At 38.7% G+C, this 25,069-nt stretch overlaps 1 protein-coding gene across 1 annotated transcript in view; it reads left to right on the forward strand.

Annotated features, from left to right (window-relative positions):
- LOC127420631 (exostosin-1b-like) overlaps positions 1 to 25,069 on the forward strand; it is a 116,747-nt gene that overhangs the window by 78,150 nt on the left and 13,528 nt on the right. The window contains exons 2-6 of the mRNA XM_051663039.1: positions 6,213 to 6,306; positions 8,806 to 8,913; positions 9,487 to 9,606; positions 13,555 to 13,687; positions 18,038 to 18,156. Of these exons, the coding sequence (XP_051518999.1) occupies positions 6,213 to 6,306; positions 8,806 to 8,913; positions 9,487 to 9,606; positions 13,555 to 13,687; positions 18,038 to 18,156 (574 nt within the window). The remainder of the gene's footprint in view (positions 1 to 6,212; positions 6,307 to 8,805; positions 8,914 to 9,486; positions 9,607 to 13,554; positions 13,688 to 18,037; positions 18,157 to 25,069) is intronic.

Here is a 25,069-nt window from a genome sequence, read left to right on the forward strand (position 1 = left end):
TCTGTTCCAAAACCTAGTGAGCTGCCTCACTGCCTACATAGGCTGCTGGCTTGTAACGCTGTGTCTTAAAGCCCAGTGTATACTTTAGTTTCGACATGAACGCTTAGCGTATGCATACTGTCGAATGCGCAGCCTTGCAAAGTATACTCCATTTACTGTGTGCACATACACAGACGGTTGGCGCATGCATGCTCTGACTGCTTTGAGATCCTGGACTATTTCTATTCAGGAGTTTAGACCCATAAAGATGTCTTTATATTCCTTCAGACTCAAATTATACAAAGGCATGTATCTCCTGACCTCACACGCTTCCACTGTTGGTGTTTCCTGCTTCATGTCCTGTTGTTTAGTGGAGATTACATCTTCTAGTGCTTGTTTGTGACAACAACTTTGTGAGTGTTACCACCTTGTGGACCCACTAAGAAGTGCAAATAATTCCAGGCGCATATGCATTAAGCACATTTAGAGTACTCGCGGTTAGAAAAATCTGGCTGCATGCGTTCAGGCTGCTGATGATTAAATTTGCGTCACGCGTCCTGAGCGTTCTCTCCGAAGTATACTTTGGGCTTAACTGTCATGGAACCTCATATGGTAAGTGACCAGTTTGGAACTAGCAATCTATAATTTGGGCAAAACGAAGTATATTACCCGTTGAGTAACAAAGAAACATGGTCACATACTATAATACATTATTGAAGCCGGATTTGATTCCTGTGGTGTAGCCAGGGCACATGGCTGTTATAGGATTATATGAAGGGGATGTTTCCTGGAAGGCCTGTTGGTTATGTTTTGGATGCTAATTGAAACTAGCATAAGCCCTCTAATGAGTACTAATTGCTATAATTAATTAGTTACAGTGAGAGTGTTGGAAAGGCAGTACGGACACTTCAGAGGGGCTCACAAACACACACAGAGCCGTAAGCGTCTTGGAGTGCCCTTCTAGTGACTGGTTGGCTGTTGTATTCGTACACACGAGTATGTGATCTCACAGTTAACTTTCATATGCATGATTTGGGTTCTATTACAATGGATAAAATTACAGTAACTGTAATTATAAATGTTTCCCCATTAAACTGTAATCAAATAGGAATCATGTTTCTTCTGCATTTTGGAGTGCTAATGTATTGCTGGTCAAATGGATTGTAATGCAATTAAAAAGACAGAGATCTGACCTGAAGTTTTCAAGCTACGTTCCATGTATACAAACGTAACTTCTACCAGAGTGAGGGTAGACAATATGAAAATAACCTATGAAAGTAATTGGCCAGACAAACATAGTCCCATCCCAAAGTCACGCTATTGGTTAAGTCATTGTTGCAGTGTTTGTCTGGGATGCTTAAACCAACAGTTCAATGTGTATGTAATGTTTTGCGCTTTTCTTATACTACACTCAAAGCTCTTTACATTGTGAACAGGGGACTCTTCTTAACTACCATCAGTGTGCAGCATCCATCTGGATGATGCGAGGGCAGACGCACCAGTACAGTCACCACACACCAGCTATTGGTGGAGAGGAGAGAGTAGAGTAATGCAGCCAATTAATGGGTGGGATTATTAGGAGGCCATGATTGATAAGGGCCAAGGGGGTGCGGGGACACCAGGGTTACACCCCTACTCTTTACAAGAAGTGCCCTGGGATTTTTAATGACCACAGAGAGTCAAGACCTCGGTTTAACGTCATATCCGAAAGACGGTGCCTTTTTACAGTGTCCCATTCACTGTACTGGGGCGTTAGGACTCACACAGACCGCTGGTTGAGCACCCCCTGCTGGCCTCACTAGAACCTCTTCCAGCAATGCAGACAGATTTATTTCTGTGAATCAGTACTTTCAAGCTGTCCATTTTAATTAATTGGCTCAAAACATTGATTCAACGAGCGTGTTTACATTCATAACTACCAAAGTCAGCTTATTAAAAAAAATCTGCCAATGCAAGAAAACAGTGTTTACATAAGATTTGAAATCATAGGATTATCCTCTGCTTTTGACGTCAAAGCACAAACAGACATTGCGCACAACATGCAACATGAAATCGGGGAAGTGGGAAATTGTTTTTATTTTTTATTTTTTTGCTTAAACTGTTTATGGCCTTATCCTGATAAAGGAGAGAGGTTTAAGACATTTACATAACCACACACATTGCTGGCTTATTAAGCATAATATCATCTCAACCAAGATGATGGTAAATCTGCATACAGAAGGGAGGTTGAACAGCTGGCCATCTGGTGCAGTCAAAACAACCTGGAGCTGAACACACTTAAAACAGTGGAGATGATAGTGGACTTTAGGAGTCCACCTCATGAACAGATAAAACTACCCCCAAATACTTTCCTTTGGTCAATACAACCATCCATTCCTACTTCTGTCCATATTTCATTTATATTCTTTAACATGTCCTACCTCTTCTTCAATACATTACATCACCTGCACATAACTGTATACCTGTATATAAAATATTCTAACAACATTATTGCGTTATTTTATATTTCTCTTTTTTTATCTGTTATATCAGGGGGGTTTATGTCACTATATGTTTAAATGTACATGTTTGTATATACATATGTTGCATTCTCTTTCACTGGAAGCTTCACTTTGTTACCATGACAAATTCCTTGTGTAAGCATGGTGTGTGTAAGCAATAAAGCTCATTCTGATTCTGATAATCAGAGTAAGATTGTGCATGTAAATGTGATCACTGATTAATTTGCGTCATCAATGAAAAATGTTCACAGTAAAGTGTACTTTTTGCTCCTCATGGCCCCATTTTTGCTTGCGTTGAATTAAATATTCCGTCTTCTCTGACTAATTTTAATAGTAAAAATAACAATACCAATTGTGAAAGTCTATCACCAGTTGAAAATTAACGCAATATTTTTATGAATGTCCAAGTTCACTTTTATGCTAATGTTGTCTCAAATTATGATTTCCCACATTACACATGTTTGTCTATATTTAGTTTCAGTTAGTTTTTGTGGGGTTTTCTCATGAGGTTGATGTCTGGGAGGTGGGCTACTGCACCTCAGGCTAATTGTTTTGCCTCAAAAGTGACGGCCATTTTGGCTCATTTCCCGGGCAAGCTTTCATTCGGATCTGGGAACAGGGGCTAGTATTTTTGAGAGAAAGTTATAGAATGCACTGGAAAGGGAGGTAAATGAAACATTGGAGATTTAAAAACAAGACCTCATTATGCTAGTCTCCCCCATCAACCATGTGCAGAATGCATATGATTAGCACACTCCAAATGGAGGCATTTACTGGAGTTGCAATGGAGATGCAGCATAAAGCTTGCTTAGGTCTTTATTTGGGCAGGTTAATATAATTGTACCCAACCTGTGAAATAAACCCAAACACATAGGGTGAGCCTCACTTTTTAGACTAATATTGATTCACTCAACAGCAGTTTTCTCGTAATACTTCTCATAACACTTTACTCTGCTATGCATTTCATCTCACATAGTTGTTCATTCCAACACATTCACTTCTCACAAACACTTGTGTTTGCCAGTGCACAATCACACGCTCAGACACCCTCACTAATGTATAAACGCACACTTTTACGCACTCTCATCTTCACTGTGCTCTTTGTTTGGAGTGGTCTGAGCTTCCCAAGGTCAAAAGATGCTTGATGTTTGACAGAATATTAAGAAAAGAAGCTACTTTGAAATCAAACAAGTACACACACACCATTACAGTGTAAGGACTGTGCCTGTACCATGGCTCAATGATGCTATCTGATTTGATTATACAAAGGTACCGAATGATTGCCATATTAATTGCAAAGAATACCGTGGAACTACGATGGTATGTCAAGAACATTATGGTTTCTTTGGATTTCCATATTTCCATGTCGCAATATCCACAGTACTCATTGATTATCATATTCAAATACCATGTTATACACATGGAACTCCAAGGTATTTAAAAGGACATCATGGTAATACCATTGTATATGTCCAGGAAACCATTATAGTTCAATGGTACCATGTCTGCAAAATAATGGTAATTGAATACCATGTTCATACCATGCTATTTTCTTGGTACTCCTAGGTATTTTAAATAATACCATGGGATTACCATGGTACATGACCAAAAACATGGTATTACCTTGGGACATGCACCAAAAACCATGGTAATTGACTAATATGGTATGTTATTTACTTTGTACTCAAGGTATTTCAAGTAATACCATCGCATTATCATGACCAAAAATATGGTATTATCATGGTACTTGTCTAAAACTTCCATAGTACCATGTTAAAAAAAATAACATGGTAATGCCATTTTGTACCATACCTTAGTCATAGTGCCTACACAGTACTAATTCTGCAGATGTTTTACCCTCTAAACACACATATACATCCAGGTCAGTCAGTTAAGACAATGACAATAACTGGTTTATAGTGCTTTTAATGTAAACGCTTGGCTACTGTGCCAGTTGTCTTTCTGTTCAGGGTTGCTAATTCACCGGTGTATGGAAAATGTCAGCACAATTTCTGTCCTCTGCTCACACTTAGTGTGGCACGGAGTGAGCATCAGTGTTTGCAGACCGTCTGATATTACTCCTCAGGTAGCTAATCTACGTGAAATGGCACCACAGAGACCACGGCTTGCCCTCCAACCTCATTCATATTCTATCACATTAACGCGGGATCAGTCTGATATCCAGACAGCTGGGGCGCGTGCGTGTGCGCTCACACGCGTGCCTTGTTTGTTCACTTTGCGACAGAATGGCCTCTGTGCCTCTCTTTCCTTCTAGAGTGTGTGTGTGTGTGTGTGTGTGTGTGTAGCCTGCCATTTCAGGCACTATTCAATGTGAGCATCTACTAATGCTTCTGTCCTTCTGCTCTTCTTTCTTTCTTTTGGTCATTCTTTATTTCTTTTGTTACTTTTTTCATTATTCGTTCTTTTCCTTTTGTTCTTTCGTTTGTTCGCTCTTTCATTTGTTATTTTGTGCTTTTCGTTCACTCGTTTGTTCATTCTTTTATTTTCTGTTCGATTTTCTTTCTTTTTTGTTCTATCGTTCAGTATTATTTTTTGGTTGGTCATTGTTCTTTTTTTTATTGCTTTCTTTTATTTTCCATTTATTGTTTTCTTTTTGTTCTTTCATTCATTCTACCTTTTTTCCTTTTGTTGTTCTTTTTTGTTCATTTGTTCTTTTTCTTTTTCTTTTATTTTTGTTCGTTGTTTGTTTTCTTTCTTTTGTTCTTTCATTCATTATTTCTTTTTGATCATTAGTTGTTTTTTCTTTCCTTCCTACTGTCCTTCCTTCCAAACTTCCAAATTGTAAACACAAACTTTTACGCATTTATTTGTGTGGGCCTCCCAAAGCTCCTATTGACTTCTATTTGTTCTTAAACTATGCTAATTCTAATTGCTACACCCCATTTATGTCATTATATTTGCCCGATTTATTAAACGTTCTTTTTTCTTGAGTACCATCCTCGCCTCAGTTGCCTGTCAGTTTCTCGAATTTGTTCAATATACAGTACGTGTGTGTGCGTGCGTGTGCATGTTTGTGTGTAGACTGCCATTTCAGACCATATTAAAAGTCAGTATCTACCAATGAGCTGAGGAGGCAAACGGCACAGCTGCACTCGAGTCAGCAAGATCATCGTAGAGGCAGATAATGGCAGCATGATAGTCAGCATCTCTGTCTCACACGCGAGCGGTCATGCAACCTTCACCTTATATGCGCACCAGTAAATGATGAATGATTTTCTGGACGATAAATAACTGTCCATTCCTTTAACCTTGCGACCTTTTTGACGCTTCTGTATCTTTTGCGTGTGCGCGTGAGAGGACAGTGTTCCATCTGTGTTGCTGTGGCTGACCTGAGATCAGAGCACAGGGGGCAGAGAAATGACTGTCTCTTTGATATGGAGGAAAAACATGCCTGTTTATCTCTTCAAACATCTGCGCTCGGATGGCGCATGTGTGTGTGTGTGTACTAAATTTTTTGATAAAGTGTGTATGTCACACTGTTCATACCGTTTGTGTGTGTGTCTGAATAGATTCTGCACATATATGCGGCTCATAAATGTAGCTGCCTGACGAAAGCATGTGTCATAACCTCATTACCCAGCAACATCTGATCTCTCTGTTGGGATGGCGAGTTATGGCTCAGTGGAGAAGGGAGAGAGAGAGTGGTACAGCTGTGTTGTAAAAATGACACTTGTATGTATCATTCATTTGTGCTTGTGTGTTTCTCTGCAGATATGACTACCGTGAAATGCTGCACAATTCCACTTTCTGTCTGGTGCCACGGGGACGACGACTGGGCTCCTTTCGCTTCCTGGAGGCTCTGCAGGTGACCACACACACATACACACCATTCCTTTCTTCTTTCTTTCCTTCCTTACTTTGTACCATACATCCCTCTAAACTTTCTTCCCTACGTCTTTTCTTCCATATGTCCTTCCAAACAACCTTCTTTTCATGCGTCCCTCCAAACTTCCATCTGTACGTCACTCCAAAATTCCTTCTATACGTCTCTCTAAACTTCCTTCCATGTCTTTTTTTTATGCCCTCCCCTTGCTAACTTCCTTCCATCTCGGATGTACGTCATTGCTTACGCTGCGCAAATGCCTACTACTGGCAGAACCCGTGCAATGGGTTGAAATGGAACGGACTAAGCCCTTGATCACTTGGAGCTCGTTGTCTCTTGCAATAGGGCCGATGTCATTTTTTGGCGATTTTTGCACCTGAGAAGACAGATTGAGGTAAAGTTTAGTTCTAATTTCAGTGGCATATGTATAAATCTTGTCATGTATAAATGAACTTTTTATTAGAATGAATTGTTAGAAAGGATTAAGTTTTACACAAATTAAAATTGTAACATTGCAATGAACTCATAGGCTACGACTGTGTCAGTTTAAGTTTGCTACAAGTATTTTGCAGTTAAATCCCAATATAACTCTTCTAAACTGTTTATCTGACCTAACTTCACTTACAGCAGTAAACAATTCTATGTTATATCATTCACTAGAGTTGTGTGTTACATCAGTCGAGTCAGTCAAAATCAAGGGGTTGGGGGTCTGTCAGCAGAAACTTCCCTTGCCCTCTTAACAAGTGGAATGGACTTCCAAAATGGTGGCAGGGATTCCCCAAGGTGAAGTGCTTACGGAAGTTAGTGAGTGGATGTTTAAAGTGAAGTGGAGTGCAGCCCGTATGTCCTTCCAAACTTCCTTCATTCTCTACATCCTTTTTCCACACTTGCTTGCTTCCTTCCTTGTGAGGACCTCCCAATGCTCCCATTGACTACTGTTGTTCTAAAATTCAGCTAATCATAGTTTCTACACCCTAGCCCTACACCTGTTATCTTTAGACACCTTATGGCAATTTTAGTATTTAATTAAGCCAAAATGTTTCCATTTATGAACCTTTTTTTGCTAATGTTCACCATCCTTACAAGTCAGTTCCAAGAGATTTTACTATGAGGCCATTTTCAGAAGTTTGGCCCTCACATGTATTGCCAAACAGTATACGCACACACTTTCCTGATAGATCTCATTTTGCACACACTCCCAAACCTCAGTGTTTTACCCCTGGAGCGCGCACACACTCTTCTGAGTGTGTACGTGTGTAAACACTGTATGCCTTGTGGTGCACTCTGCTCAGCTGACGCCTTTATGACCTCTAGAGTGGCAGGTTCTCATTACGTCAAACAGCTGTCAGACACAGCAGCTGCTCATCCCTCCATTTCTACACCTCTAACTCACTTCAAAGGAAACTCACTTTTCCTTTAGTGCCCCCTTTTTTTTTTTTTTTTCTCTCACCATAATTTTTCCATTAACAATATGGTGGAAAATATGTTATTCTTATTCTTGACACTCTTCTTTCTTTCTATCTTTATTTCCTCCTTTCTCTTTCTTCAATCCAAACATCCCTCTGAACTTCTTTTCCTACAAACTAACTTCCTTCAAACTTCCTTCCCTACAAGTTAACTTGCTTCCTTCCCAAATTCACCAATAGCCACACATACATCGCCCTTCCAAAAGCATAGATAAAGTGCAATTTACCCTTGTTGTGTAGAAACCTAATCTAAGTTTATTCGTCACTGTATATAATCCACAAAATACGGGAAATACAGAGATCGGAATTCGGATTAATTCAGAATTATATACTGTAATTGACATGTAAGGCATTGTTTTTCACTGTAATAATTACTACAAAGTTTACCAAATGTTTCTGTTGGATAGAGTGTCCTTTAGTGAATTAGTTTCAGTATCTAGGTACTAGAGGCTGGCATCGTCCTGAAGCCAAAATTTTGATATAGAACCCTAGTTGCTGGTTCTCTGTCATCACTGCTGTTCGTATTACACACGTGACATCATCAACACGACGTATACCAATAGACAATAGTGCGCTTGGGTTATACTCTGCCCCCCACATCTCCATAAACTTTACTGATTACTACATTAAAGTCATTGTTATCGCAACTCTCACTATAAAATATTTTTGTTTTGTGTTTGATTGTATTGTTCTCTGCTTACTTCTGTCTCTCCCATACTTCCTCCTCTCTTTCTATTTGCTTATATAATGAGTAACTGTATATTGCATAAATGGATTGGTTGTTGCAATCTGTACGCTGGACTCTTTGAGTTAGTATCAGTAACAAGGCTAATGGCTTTTCTGGCATTCAGTTGAAGCCATTTAATATGCGATCCATTGTGTTGTTCTATTACTAGTTTATACATGTGCCTTTTCTCAGTTGTGCTGTCTCGTAATCAAAACACTGTGCACATATGACTCACACTGTGACCCCATCGCTCTTTGTGTGTGTGTGTGTGTGTGTGTGTGTGTGTAGGCTGCCTGTGTGCCGGTCATGCTGAGTAATGGTTGGGAACTCCCCTTCTCCGAGGTCATCGACTGGAACACAGCCGCTGTGATCGGGGATGAGAGGCTTCTACTGCAGGTCAGAAATAAATAACTTTGTTATTCCATTCTATTCTCCTATCTCTTGTCATGTTATGCCCATTCTGTGTGACCTCAGACACTTTAATTACCACACTTGCTCAAATACTCATCGACTCACGCTCTTTGACTTCTAATGTAAGTTCTGCATTCTGACACTGATGAAAATCTAACAAAAACAATCCTGTGATGTTATCTGGTTTTCACATAGATTTTTGCTGAGCAAAGCAGGTCATTTATGGTCAGTAGCTGGTGTAAGCTGGTTTAGGTGGTTGATCAGCTGGACTACCAGCTAATGGGGCTGAGTACAACCAGACTAGAGCTGTTAGATGCCCTTTTTTGAATCTGTTTTTCTCAACGGGGGGAAAATACAAATGGTTCAAGTTACACTATTTGATTATTTCCACTGAGAAAATGCAACCATTCAGATCTTCACCTCATCATTCCTCTTTCTCCTCTTCGCCTTTTCTGCTTGTTTCATTCTGCTTGGTCTTTTTACCGAGCACTCATACATAACCTCTCTAGCAGCAGTGTTCGGATTTACCCTGCTCTCTCTCTCTCTCTCTCTCTGTAGATCCCGTCCACGGTGCACTCCATTCATCAGGATAAGATTCTAGCTCTGCGACAGCAGACACAGTTCTTGTGGGAGGCCTACTTCTCCTCCTTGGAAAAGATTGTGCTCACCACTCTAGAAGTAAGTAATGACTGTTCAGTCATGCCATCTCCTGCTGTCACACACACACACACACACACACACGCACACACACTCACACATAAATACTCTCATTCCACAGCTGTGATGCCCACTAGAGATGCTTTAGACACAAAAGCTGCTCCCCAGTTGTGGGTTCAAATAGTTTTGACAGTTTAGAAATATAATGACGTATGAGAAGTGGTGGAAGTGTGTACATTTTCACATGCCAGATTTAATTCCAAGTATATACAGTGGGGTTCAGAAGTCTGAGTCCACTTCTGAAAACCCTTCTATTGTCTAATTTAAAGCACTTTTTTTAATTACAAATTGAATTATCACCATAACAATTTGTGTGAAAGTTATCCATCATGGTTTAACAATGTTCCAAAAACCTTGTGTGTGTCAATGGAGGCAAGGGAATCTGACCGTATGTACAAAGGTGTCAAGATGGCACAAATTTGCTCATTTGATTAGTAAACTAGATGTAGTGCAGAATCATACACTCACTGAGCACTTTATTAGGAACACCTGTAAACCTACTTATTCATGCAATTATCTAATCAGCTAATTGTGTGGTAGCAGTGCAGTGCATAAAATCATACAGATACGGGTCAGGCGCTTCAGTTAAAGTTCACATCAACCAGCAGAATGGGGAAATATTTGATCTCGGTGATTTCAATCGTGGCATGATTGTTGGTGCCAGACAGGCTGGTTTGAGTATTTCTGTAACTGCTGATCTCCTGGGATTTTCACACACAAGTCTCTAGAATTTACTCAGAATGGTGCCAAAAACAAAAAAACATCCAGTGAGCGGCAGTTCTGCGGACGGAAACGTCTTGTTGATGAGAGTGGTCAACGGAGAAAGGCCAGACAGGTTCGATCTGGCAGAAAGGCTACTGTAACTCAGATAACCGCTCTCCACAATTGTAGTGAGAAGAATAGCATCTTAGAATGCACAAAATATCGAACCTTGAGGCGGTTGGACAACAACAGCAGAAGACCACGTTGGGCACCTTATTAGGACCATAGTATTCCTAATGAAGTGCTCGGTGAGTGTAAATATTTAATCATTTTACATCTTAGCGTTTCTTTGTTGTACATTTTTTCAAAATTCTGAAACTTTTCTCCAGGCTTAAATTAGATTTTGAATCCCAAATTTTTAATGTGGACTCACTTTTGAGACTATAAAAAAAGCATAATATAGGCTGTTTAATGACAGGTTCCACTGTGACATGTTGCCCCATATGGCACCCCACTATTGGGGCATTTTTTCACATAATGTCAGAATGTGCTCAATTAATTGTTCTTTTTTCCCTGAATAACAATGGTGGAAATGCTCAGCAGCTTTTTTTAGTCATGACTTTAAGGTATTTGCATATACAGAAATTTTTACAGAAAAAGTGTGACAATTAGCCACAGTTAGCCTATTCACATGCAGTTGTACTCCATGCTCAGCCATTGACAGTGTCATACAGTTCAGAAGCGTCTAAAATCAACAAATCACAACAATTAACCCCCAAAGACTCTAAACTAGTGACAGGGCTGTCTAACCCCCAACCTCCCACGGTGAAGGTACAACGTCATTGCAATTACAGCCAGCATCCGAAGAGTCTCTTTCATCCGCTGCCCTCCATTTGGAAGATTGCGGCCGTCCTGTTGCGAGATTGAGTCGTCAATCACATGTCTTCAGTCACTAAAAGGGAGGACTTTTAGCTGAGCGAGAGGAACGGCCTTTCATCAGCCCCTCAGATTGGGTTTTTAAGATGACAGGTGGGCTTCGCAAGGGCGAAAGGCTACAGCTTAATCTCAGCGGTTGTGTCAAATGATTATTGACTGCGCCAAGGGGGGGACAAAAAGAAATCAAAGGAAAAATGCTCAGATGAGATCAGATGAAAATGTATTAATGAATGAGAATTTTTATAACAAATTTTTTTTTTTTTACTTTTTGTCCAGTTAGTTAGTTAGTTAGTTAGTTAGTTCCTTTGTTTGTAAATTATGTTGTATACATCGGTATAATATGGGATATCAGCCACCCTGCTAGATATCTAGATATTGGAATCGTCATTGGCAATTAAAAAACTCTGATCAGTTGTCTGCTATTCCAGTAAATCAATCAGTCAATCATTCTTATAGAAAAGAAGATTACATATAGAAAAGCCAAACGAAAACCATCACAAACACCTAAACAGAAGGAAACAAGGCTACAGAGGGCTAAAGAGAAGCAATCATGGAGTGTGCATGATTGGATGAAAGTGATATTCAGTGATGAATCCCGAATCTGCATTGGCCAAGGCAATGATGATGAAACTTTTGTCTGGTGCCGTTCTAATGAAACGTATAAAGATGACTGCCTGAAGAAAACAATCAAATTTCCCCAGTCATTTATGAAATGGGGTTGCATGTCAGGTAAAGGACCAGGGGATATGTCAATCATTACCTCAACAGTCAATGCACAGGTGTACATTGAAATTTTGGACACTTTTGTCATTCCATCAATAGAAAATAGGTTTAGTGATGAAGTCATTTTTCAGGATGATAATGCATCTTGCCACAGGCAAAGAGTGTTAAAGCTTTTCTTCAGGAAAGGCATATCAACTCAATGACATCGCCAGCAAACAGTCTGGATCTCAATCCGATTGAAAATTTATGGTGGAAATTGAAAAGAATTGGGCCATGACAAGGCTCCATACTGCAATGCTGATCTGTTATTTGCTATTCGAGAAAGTTGGAACCAGCTTGATGGAGAATATTGTTTTTCATTAAAGTCCATGCCTCAAAGAATTCAGGCCATCATAAAAGCCAGAGGAAGAGCTACAAAGTACTAATTGTGTTTTTTTTTTTTTGTTTTTTTTTATGACTCCATAATTCTTTCCTCTACTTGATCTGGAACAAAAATATGCCATTAATTAAAACAATGTAATTTAATTTGTTTGAGATATGTTTCACGAAGCCAGAATGTTCAGCTATTAAACAAAAATGTATTGTGTCATATCTCTGATTTGTTTATTTGCCACAAAGTAAAAATGCTGGGTGAACATCCTCTAAGTGTAGTGATTCCAGGGGTTGTACAATTTATTATGCAGTTATTTCTTTCTATAGAAACTATATTTGCATTTGAAAAACATTTGTGTGCACCCAATGAGACTAAATGCAGGGAATCTCACCATCCTAATGAACCCACTCAGATGATCCAGCTTCTCAGTAAATTCTATAAGATTAATTTGTACTACAAAATGCCTCCAGGCTAGTATGAGGCATCTGCAATGAAGACACAATCTCAGAGACATCCAGCTTGTATGAAATCTCATTCCAGTTGCCAACAATTAGGTTGTCACTAAGCCAAACCACTTTTGCAACAAGGGGCACAATATAAACCAAAAAATGACAGCAACAAAAAAAAAACCTATCAGTCTTTGTCTCTTTTTACAGCACCCATTCGCGGCTGAGAGCTTCATTCAAGGCCAAAGACGCAATTGCTTCTCTTAATGCTGGGAGCAGCTGATTGGCACAAAGGTGGTGAAATCAGTGGAGCATTTGATCATTTGTCTTATAGTTTATAGACCGAGAGCTGCACCTCAGCTGAAGTTTCAATTTGAAACATTAATTTACCCTTTCACAAAACCTCTCCATATGACAACTTCACAGCTGTCACCATTGTGTGAATTTAGCTAGCAACGTCTTGAAGTGTTTATGCTTAAAGTGATAGTTCAGCCAGAACTATTAATTATATCACCATTTACTCATCCTTATGTTGTTCCAAACCTCAAGGAACACAAAAGGAAATGTCAGGCAGAATATGAGCCTCGGTTACCATTCACATTTATTGTATTGAAAAAAAGATGCAATATGGGTTTGTTACAACTTGAGGGTGATTAGATGATAACAAAATGATTATTTTTGGCCAACCAGCCATTTAAAGCAAGGTGTTTGTTTACTTGTTTCTTGTAGATCATTCAGGACCGAGTGCTTCAGCAGACCTCCAGGAGTACCCTGATGTGGAACAGTCACCCTGGTGGTCTTTTTGCACTGCCCCAGTACTCATCCTACCTGGGCGACTTCCCTTTCTACTATGCTGAACTTGGTAATTGTCCATTTTGTTCTCTATAGCGCACAGTCTAACCTCTGTTGAAGTCTGATGAAATATTCTGCACTGCAAAAAATCAGATCCTTAACCAGATTTTTTTTCAGTAAAATGGTCTAAACATCTTTAAAACAAGATAAAATCATTTGTTTTCAGAGAATTTTTGCTTGAATATAAGTGTATTTTGTTAAGCAACACTTTTCCAATTGTTATAAGCTTAAACAAGTGAAAAACAAGTGACAAATACAGTACACTTATATTCAAGTTTGATTCTCTGAAAACAAGTTTAAATATCTTGTTCATTTAACTTATAATGTAAATATTTCTTGTTTTAACCTCCTGAGACCCGAGCGTAAATGCTGTGTGCATTTTCCATTTCCTTTTTTGATTTGTAACTAGTAGGACCTAATATACATAAAAAAATAACACAAAAAGAAAACTTTTCTAGAGCAAATAGTTTTCCTAAATATGTTCACATATGTGGACAGTGGGACTAAGTTGTGAAATTTTAAATAATACCAAGCTATAGAAAGTCTGATTTTTACATCAAATTGTTTTTTATGTTTCCAGGAGTGGTCATGTTTTTGAGACATTAAAGACATTACAGCTGATTTTCTATAAAGCTGAATAAATAATTCTGATTCAAATTAATGGCAAGCATCATCTAATCACTGCCAACCATGTTAAAATAAAATTTAGCATGATAAAATTCTGAATCTATGTACTGATTATCATTGTCCCATGTCTGCCAAACATGTTGTGTGGTTCAAACATCACCTGCAGCCTGAAACTGAATTTTTGGTCAGATTTTAGGAGTGAATGCACTTAGATGCATAGGAAGCTATAGAATGCTCCCTTGTCCCTATTTAGTGAATGATTTAACCTCCAGTGTGCTGTCTGTCTGCACTGGTCTCAGAACAGTTGGAAATGCACCTTATTTTCATCCTAACTCCATATAAAGCCTCTGAAAGAGACTTTTTCAGCTTTTGGATGAACCCATTGATTCTCAATGTGAAAATAAATAACAAAATTTATATAAAAATAAAGTGAAATGACCCACAGATGTGTTAATGTTGAAAGTTATTCAAACAGCTAAAAGTTTTATTTTTATTTTTATTTTTTCAACTTTTGAGGGAATAAGGTCCCATTTTCCACATATATGGACATCAGATTTATCAGCGAACTGACTCACGAAAAATGAATGAATTAAAGCGGCATATCGAACAAAACTAGAGACACTACTCTTTACATCCAAACAGGTTTCAATGAAAAAACTGTAATAAGATTCTTACCAGAGGCACTTTTGTTGGCGCTGCCCCCGTAGGAGTGCTTCATGGAAATTGACGTCATGCTGTTGTCGTGACGCGGTGCGCCAGAAGGTTAACCCTTAAATGACAGCGTACTGTGTTGTGAACAGTATTTAGTCAGTTTAACTTAATGTAAATGATGCGTTGCATATACAGTTGTGCTCAAAAGTTTGCATACCCTTGGAGAATTGGTAATATATGTACCATTTTGAAAGAAAACATGAGTGAGCAGGCAAAACACATTTCTTTTATTTCTTATGGGATTCATATTCAACTGTAGGTTATAACAGAATGGCACAATCATAAAACAAAACATGGCAACAAAGAAAAAAATTAAATGACCCCTGTTCAAAAGTCTGAATACCCTTAGTTCTTAATACTGTGTATTGCCACCTTTAGCATCAATGACAGCGTGCAGTCTTTTGTAATAGTTGTCTATGAGGCCCTAAATTCTTGCAGGTGGTATAGCTGCCCATTAGTCTTGGCAAAATGCCTCCAGGTCATGCAAAGTCTTTGGTCGTCTTGCATGAACTGCATGTTTGAGATCTCCCCAGAGTGGCTCGATGATATTAAAGTCAGGAGACTGTGATGGCCACTCCAGAACCTTCACCTTTTACTGCTGTAACCACTGGAGGGTCAACTTGGCCTTGTGCTTAGGGTCATTGTCGTGCTGGAAAGTCCAAGAGCGTCCTATGCTCAGCTTTCGTGCAGAAGAATGCAAATTGTCTTCCAGTATTTTCTGATAACATGCTGCATTCATCTTGCCATCAATTTTCACAAGATTCCCCGTGTCTTTAGAGCTCACACACCCCCAAAACATCAGTGAGCCACTACCATGCTTCACAGTGGGGATGGTATTCTTTTCACTATAGGCCTTGTTGACCCCTCTCCAAACATAGCGCTTTTGGTTGTTACCATAAAGTTCTATTTTGGTCTTGTCACTCCAAATTACAGTTTGCCAGAAGCTGTGAGGCGTGTCAAGGTGTTGTCGGGCATATTGTAACCGAGCTTTTTTGTGGCATTTGCACAGTAAAGGCTTCTTTCTGGCAACTCAACCATGCAGCTCATTTTTGTTCAAGTATCGTCGTATTGTGCTCCTTGAAACAACCACACCTGTCTTTTTCCAGAGCAGCCTGTATTTCTCCTGAGGTTACCTGTGGGTTTTTCTGTGTATCCCAAACAATTCTTCTGGCAGTTGTGGCTGAAATCTTTCTTGGTCTACCTGACCTTGGCTTGGTATCAAGAGATCCCCGGATTTTCCACTTCTTAATAAGTGACTGAACAGTACTGACTGGCATTTTCAAGGCTTTGGATATCTTTTTATATCCTTTTCCATCTTTATAAAGTTCCATTACCTTGTTACGCAGGTCTTTTGACAGTTCTTTTCTGCTCCCCATGGCTCAGTATCTAGCCTGCTTAGTGCATCCATGTGAGAGCTAACAAACTCATTGACTCACAGACACTAATTGCAATTTAAAAAGCCACAGGTGTGGGAAATTAACCTTTAATTGCCATTTAAACCTGTGTGTGTTACCTTGTGTGTCTGTAACAAGGCCAAACATTCAAGGGTATGTAAACTTTTGATCAGGGCCATTTGGGTGATTTCTGTTATCATTATGATTTAAAAAGGAGCCAAACAACGATGTGATAATACATGGCTTAATATGATCACTATCCTTAAAAGACAGTTTTTTTGCATGATCAGTCATATTTTCAAAATCAATGCCATAATTTCACAATTTCTGCCAGGGTATGCAAACTTTTGAGCACAACTGTAGCAAAGCCAAAATACACCGTCCACACATGTGGACACTGGGTAGCACAAGGTAAGGGATGTTTTGATATTTTTTAGGGAAAACAAGACAAAGATGCTCAAGTGTGTAATTTCTCTGTTACTAGCGTCACCTAATTGAAGTTTGAATAATAATGACTGTTTTCAAATAGGTTTCCCGAAAAGTCCCACCTTCCATTGGTTGATAAAACACATAAAACACATGTAGTCCCACCCCAAACACTTCCTGTGTCTGGCTGGTTGAGAATCTCATACAAGTAAAGTTCTGATAGCACCACAGAGCCCCAGTGTTTCCACTTTTCAGGTGAGGAGAAAATATTTTACCGTTCCAAAAATTACACACTTCAGCTTTAAAAATATGGCACCCCTTTCTCCTAAACTTTATAAACTAGTCCTGTATGACATTTTGAGGTTATGTTCAAATGTTTCTGGAATTAATTAGCTTTCTAAGACATGACAGAGAGGAATTATGGGACTCTCAGATTCTCTTTCATCTGTTACCGACGTGCATCTTGTTGGAGCCAAATTTGTGACTAGCCTCGTGTACTTCAAAACCCTAGTTATGTTGTCTCAAGGTCCTCTCCTTTATCAGCATTCAACTTATTTTTAAACACCCTCTCCCGCCACCTCTGAATTGCATAGAAGCCTTGATATCTAGAAATGTAAGCAAAGTGACAACCATTGTGCAATGTGATAGATTATCGACTCGCACTGTGTAATTGGATCGCGAAATCCATATTCACAATCTAAAGTCATGCATTGCCACTGTTGCTAATGCAGCCCACGCACGCTTCTATCTTAATCTCCAGTGCTTGTCAGGCCAATCAATATGAAGCCATTGATTGAGCACCGCTTGTTAGTGAGAAAATGTGGGTGTAAAATAAACTGCGGTAACCAACAAGAATTATCTTCTTGTATCTGCGCGGTCGTCGCTGCTGCACCAATTAAACATGGTGAGTTATTTCGGGACAGGGAAAGCACTCCACTGAATGGTGCCAACTGTCAGTTTTTATTATCTCATGGGCAAATCAGACAAATAACAACAGCTCTCCGGATCTATAGGGAGATTAAAACAATATGCATGATATTAATGCTATTATCATCTGTATAATTAAACATGTAGTTTATTAATTTCATTTAATAACTATAAAACCGAGATTAACGATCTTCAGTTACATTTCACTTCGGTCATACTGCGACGTACTTGTGCTGGAGAAGTATTTTACGGATATGTTCTCGTTTTTTTTTTAGGGATAAAACCGAATTCCAAGTTCACTGCTGTTATCCATGCTGTCACCCCCCTGGTATCTCAGTCTCAACCCATTCTCAAGCTCCTCGTCTCAGTGGCCAGGTCCCAGTACTGTGCTCAGGTAAGAACCTCCTCTTTCGGTTAGTGCACATGCTTAAGACACATAAAGCTTTGGTGCTCATTCAGATGACACAGATTTGAATCCAGCCTCTGACATGTCCCAATCCCATTTGCCCCTTTCTCTCCCCAATAATTACCTCATTGTCTACAGTCTCTAATAAAAATCGCAAGAATAATCTAAAAAATAAAACAAAGAAAAGACCACCTTCAACAACTATAAACCCCATCCATTTGTAACTGGATCAGGGCTGACTGTCATTTGACATGGACTTGTTACTCTAAAATGGCCTTAGTTAACTTTTTGAATATAGTCTGCCCAGTTGGCTGTTTTATATATTAAAAAATAAATAAAATCAGGTAAGCACTGTAATTGAGAAATTGAGAATGTTATAATTATAGCAGTCAATTAAAAAAGCTACCTTTTAACCTGACACGTCATCTTAAAGGGGTAGTTCACCAAAAAATTAAAATTCTTTCACAATTTACTCACCCTCATGCCATCCCAGATGTGCTTGACTGTCTTTCTTCTGCTGAACATAAACAAAGATTTTTTTTTTTTTTTTTAAGGAAATCTGTTTTGTTGGCCCATTGATTGCAAGTGAATGGTGACCAGAAATGTTGAAGTTCAAAAAAGCATATAAAAGCAGCATAAATGTAATCCATATGACTCCAGTGTTTAAATCTGTGGGTGACAAAAAGAGAAGTCCTTTTTTACTATAAATTCTCCTCCCTGCCCTGTAGGCGGCAATGCACGAAGAATGTGAATCGCAAAAAAAAAAAAAAAAAGAAGAAGAAGAATGTGAAAGTGGAGATTTATAGTAATAAAGGATTTAATAATGTTTCTCACCGACACCTATCATATAGTTTCTGAAGATATAGATTTAACCACTGGAGTCTTATGGATTACTTTTTGAATGTGTGTACCTTGACAACGGGAGAGTCAAACCACTCTGTAAAGTCTTCTCCAGCACATCCCAATGACTTTCAATGGGGTGAAGATCTGGACTCTGTGGTGACATGCTCCAGGAACCACTCTTTTACAATCTGAGCCTGATGAATATTGGCATTGTCGTCCTGGAATATGCCCATGCCGTCAGGAAAGAAAAAAATCTATTGATGGGATAACCTGGTCCTTCAGTACATTCAGGTAGTCAGCTGACCTCATTTTATTGCCACATAACGTTGCTGAGCCTAGACCTGACCAACTGAAGCAACCCCAGATCATAACCATTATTTAATTACAAATGGCAACATTTTTTTGGCCAGGCAGTGTACAATAGTATGTCTATGCACTGCACACAATAACATAGTAAACTACAAACATAAAACGAGGATTCAATAATGATGGGGATAAAATATACTTTATTAAACATGGAACTAATATGCTTAAGTATGCAACATAACAATTACAAGAAGTCAATTTCAGAAGTCATTCATTTTAGTAAACATGTCACAGTAACTTCACCGGATAATGTAGATACATCGCGATGGGTTAACACACGAGTAATGTTCGATTCATAAAAGCATGACAACCAATATAAGCTTCAACAACCCTATCAGAAAACTATCCAAGCATTATAGCAGGTAAACAACTTCCCCTAACGGATAACAGATATACATCCATCCAGATTGCTGCAATGCTCTCCTGAACTGTGTGAGTGTGACTTAACTGAACTGAACAGCGTAGATTCTCCAGCCGGAACATGTGACGGCCAGTACTCCTTCCTGTGTTTACCGACATGATGTAATGACGCAAGGATGTACGACATAAGCCAGTGATTTTGTGCCAAACCTGACTTGACAGCTCAAAATACAACTCATTTTTATAGGCTTACCATGGTGAATCATTGTAAGGTAAGGACATTGTTTTGAACACTGATTGATTGTAATCAATCAAAAATGGCAATTTAAATGTACATTTCTAACCAAAAAATCTTACATAGTGCAGCTTTAATTGACAGCCCTAGTTATAACCTGTTACATGGAGAGATGTTGTTTTTCTCTCCAAGACAGGTTGATATCTCTTCGCATTCAAAGCGGTTTGAAGTGTCATCCTTTCCGTGAATCTAGACACCTCGTCTTTGCCGCCGCCTCTTACCCCACTTAAAACTCAGGGACTAAATCAGAGCCCAGGCATCCCAGCAGCCCCTGCGTTTCCATGGCATCCACTGCCTTCTCAAGTGTTTACCACCCTGGGAACAAAAACTTATTGATTCCTCTCCAGTCTGCAAAAGAGAGAGAGAGAGACAGGTTGGGGGAGGAGGAGAGGAGGTGAATTAAATGCAATGTGTCCCCGCTGACTGCGTGAAGCATGTTGCGCACACACAAGCTGGCAGTTTTCGCAGACTGCCTCCTCTCTTCTCTCCAGGAGGGCTTAAAAAGACTCTGCTGCTGCCGAACGCTTGGTTTTTGTTTCTCTGGCGGAGCTTGATTTGAGCATACTCTAACTGAAGTGAAGGGATGGGAATAGAGATGCTAGCCCTTTAAGCTGGAATAAATCACATGGAGCCTTAAAGGGACAGTTCACCCAAAAATTAGCTCTGTCCATTAACTTTTTTTATTTATTCATTCATACAGACAGTACTTAAGCCACTCCTTTAAGCTGTTGTATAAACAGGACAACTCAAAAGTTGCACCTGTTAATAAACACATATAGTGTAATTTCCTCTTGACAGATTCAGAATTTCAATGAGGTGTGAAGCGTGAGAGTCTATGCTGTGGTGGATTTAAAAGAGTATTTTTAACTGCCATTAACTGTGACTTCCTCTGCAATGTATCAGACGCAGATGGTATCTCTATCAAACTCCCTCCGTTTTTTGGGGGTGGAGGTATATGCAGATAACTTATACTCGCACGCAAGCAGTGAACACGCGATCACAGCGGTAGGCCCCATTCTGTTACCTAGCTTGCCAGAACAAGCTCAACAAGACACCTATCTCCTCATCCCTCTGTCATTTATATATAATGACTGACTTCACAGACACACAGGGGAGTAAAAATATTAACAAAAAATTGACCTATATAAACAAAAATGTTTCTCAAATTCACAGAAATAACCACGACCGTATAGTCAATAAGAATGTGAAAGACCTCCTGCAGCTCTGTCGAAGTCTGGGTCTGTACATTGTCAACGGTAGAATACGAGGGGACACTTTTGGGAGATTTACGTTTTGCTCACCTCTTCGGAATAGCACAGTAGATGATATGATGACAGACTTAGATCCTTCATCTCTCAGAGCATTCACTGTTAGAAAACTAACCCCTCTGTCCGATCACAGCCAAATTACTGTGTATCTCAAAAGGACAAGGGCTAACATTAATAACACACAACCCAGCAAGCTGTACAATACCAGAAAACCATACAGATGGGCTGGAAACAGCACAGAGATGTACCAGAAAGGAATAAGCAGCCAAACAAACTGCTCTTAGATAACTTTCTAGATACCACTTATGCTCACACTAAAGAAGGTGTTAATCTGGCTGTGAAGGATATAAATTATATATTTGAGAAATCAGCAAAACAGTCAAAATTGAAAACAAAAACTGGACAAAAATTACCATACATCTGACCATATTTACACATTACAAACCTTAATTGAAAAACATGTCCAAAATAAAGGAATATTTTTTGACTTTAAAAAAGCATTTGATTCAATCTGGCACAATGGATTATTGAAGGTAAAACCTATGACCTCATTAAATCAATGTACACTGAATGCAAATGTGGTGTCAGAATTAGCATAAAAAGAACAAGATTTCTTTCCCAGGAGTGTGGAGTGAGACAGGGTTGCTGTTTAAGCCCAACATTGTTCAACATTTACATCAACGAACTAGCAAACAGTCTGGAGCAATCTTTAGCCCCTGGTCTCACTCTATACGACTCAAAAATCAAATGCCTGCTGTATGCAGATGACCTGGTTCTGTTGTCTCGCACTGAACAGGGTCTACAGCAGAACCTGGACCTGCTAGAGCAATACTGTCAGATCTGGGCCCTGACAGTAAACCTCAATAAAACTAAAATAATGACCTTCCAAAAAAAAGATCCAGATCCCAGGGAACGCAACAAATATTCACAGTAGGAAATAACCAAAAAAACACTCTGATCACACTACAATTATCTAGGACTAAAAATCACTTCTACTGGAAACTTTAACCATGCAGTGAATGAACTGAGAGATAAAGCTCGCAGGGCCTTCTATAAAAGGTCAATGTCCTATAGAGATACCTATTAGGATTTGGTTAAAAATTTTAGAATCAGTGATTGAGCTGATTGCCCTGTATGGCAGTGAGGTGTGGGGTCAACTGACAAATCCAAATCAAGAATTTACCAAATGAGAAAAACATTGAGACCCTGCATGCAGAATTCTGTAAAAATATTTTACAAGTACACCGGCACATAACAAATAATGCATGCAGGGCAAATATCCACTAATTATAAAAATACAAAAACAGGCGATCAGATTCTGAAAACATCTAAAACTCAGTGACCCCCACTAATACCATTATAAAGCCCTGCAATGCCAAGAGTTGAGCAAAGAAACCAATCCCCTCTCTCAGCTGGTCCAGAGCTTTAGTCCTGATGTCCAGTTTGTGTCCACAATGATCAAAACAAAATTGAGACAGAGCTGCATTTTCTAACAGAATGCACAAAATACACAGCCATCCAGGACATTTTTACCACAAAATGAAACATATTCACAGCACATTTGACCATTTCACAAACAATAAAAAACTTCCCTTCTTATTAGAAGAACACAAGGAGTGCTATGTGATAGCAGCACAGTATGTGTCTGTCTGCCACAGAATGAGGGACAGTGAGTGAACTGACCCGAGTCTGCATCTCTAACATACTTGTCTCTTTCTTATAGTTTTTTAGTAATATTTTATTTTTCCTTTTTAAACTTGTGTACATTTTTATTATTTAACATTATCATTTCATCTTATTTGTCAAGAATACATTGTATATTTAGTATTTTGTTTCTTATATTATGTACATTGTTTTGCACTGTCTTTGTTCCACACTGTTTTAATTGTATGAAGCTCAGCTGTAAACGCTTTGGCAATACAAATGTAAAAATGTTTGTTATGACAATAAAGCACCTTAAAAAAATAAAATAAAATAATAATAATAATTAAAAAAATAATAATAATAAAAAATAAATAAAAAACATATATATATACACACACAGGTGGCCAAAAGTTTGGAGTAATGTACAGATTTTGCTCTTATAGAAAGAAATTGGTACTTTTATTCACCAAATTGGCATTCAACTGATCACAATGTATAGTCAGGACAATAATAACATGAAAAATTACTATTACAATTTGAAAAAAAAAATGTCAGAACTTCTTAAACTACTTCAAAGAGTTCTCATCAAAAAATCCTCCACGTGCAGCAATGACAGCTTTGCAGATTCTTTGCGTTCTAGCTGTCAGTTTGTCCAGATCCTCAGGTGACATTTCACCCCACACTTCCTGTAGCACTTGCCATAGATGTGGCTGTCTTGTCGGGCACTTCTCACGCACCTTACAGTCTAGCTGATCCCACAAAAGCTCAATGGGGTTAAGATCCATAACACTCTTTTCCAATTATCTGTTGTCCAATGTCTGTGTTTCTTTGCCCACTCTAACCTTTTCTTTTTGTTTTTCTGTTTCAAAAGTGCCTTTTTCATTTACTCATCCTCATGTTGTTCCAAACCTGAAGTCGAGCCCCTTTTCTATTCTCTCGACAGCTGAGAATAATGCTTTTAGCCATAGTGACAGTAAAGAAAGTACATGGGGTATTTCTTTAGCTTCGGCACTTTCAGCCTTGTAAATTACTAGAAAATAAAATCCTGTTAAAACATTTTTCACATTCTCACTAGTTTAAAGTGGGTGGGCGCTGTTGCGCTCTATTGACCGAAGTTAAAGTACCTCCCATAAATCAAAGATGGTGACTGCTGTAACACTGCAAAGACTCACACATTGACACAATGTCATTTAATAAACAAATCCAAGCGAGGCGCATCTTCATTCATCAAATCGTAATTAACTGATTGACTCTGTATGCTTTTTATTTGTAACCGAGTTCAGAGGGCAGCATTTGAGTCACACCCACTCCACAAAACTGATGGGAGCTCCCGTGGAAGACGCCTTTTAGACATTCACACAGCACGTGTTTACCGAACTAGCTTTCAAAATGAGGATATGAATCCTGAACATTTTAGGGGAGCCAGGTTCCTTATAGAAAGTTATTGTCACTCTCATTTATAACCTTACTGTGTGTGAATGTAAATGTATTTAGCATTCTGAAACAGAACTGACAGAATATGGCCTATAATGCCATAGAAATTTATTACAGGACCTTTCTTATCCTATTGCGTCCATAAAATCCATGAGTACAGTCTGCGTTATCAAAAATTCCAACCTTCAGGCTTTGTTTTGTTTCTAAGAGTTTAAGTAGTTTAATTATGTCTCTGATCTTATTATAGATTATGGATACTTAGAGTTTGAAGAGGCCTCCTGATCCTTCTGCATGTAATATCATTAGACAGTGGAGCTTTCATTTATTATGTTCTGCTCCGCTGTTTGAGAGAGCTGCGTGACTTGGTGACTGAGAGTTAATGAAATGAGAGATGTGGTTAAGTAAAAGGCTTGATGGCTGTTTATATCACCAGCACTTTAAAACCTGATTTTAAAAGCAGTGCATTAAAATAGTACATTTTCATTTTGACCAGCTTTCCCAGGTGTAAAAATGTTAGGTCTCTATCTACTGTCTCTACCAATGAAAAATTAAAAGAAAACAATGTCAGGTTTGGTTGCATAGACAGTTTTCAAACAATTAAGCTTAGTAAGTCAACAACATACAGTATGATCTTACGTAAACACCTTTAACTGTGATTTTTTTTTATTATATATATGTTATAAATGTATAT

Source organism: Myxocyprinus asiaticus, chromosome 30 (genome assembly GCF_019703515.2).
Source record: "Myxocyprinus asiaticus isolate MX2 ecotype Aquarium Trade chromosome 30, UBuf_Myxa_2, whole genome shotgun sequence".
Lineage (NCBI taxonomy): Eukaryota > Metazoa > Chordata > Actinopteri > Cypriniformes > Catostomidae > Myxocyprinus > Myxocyprinus asiaticus.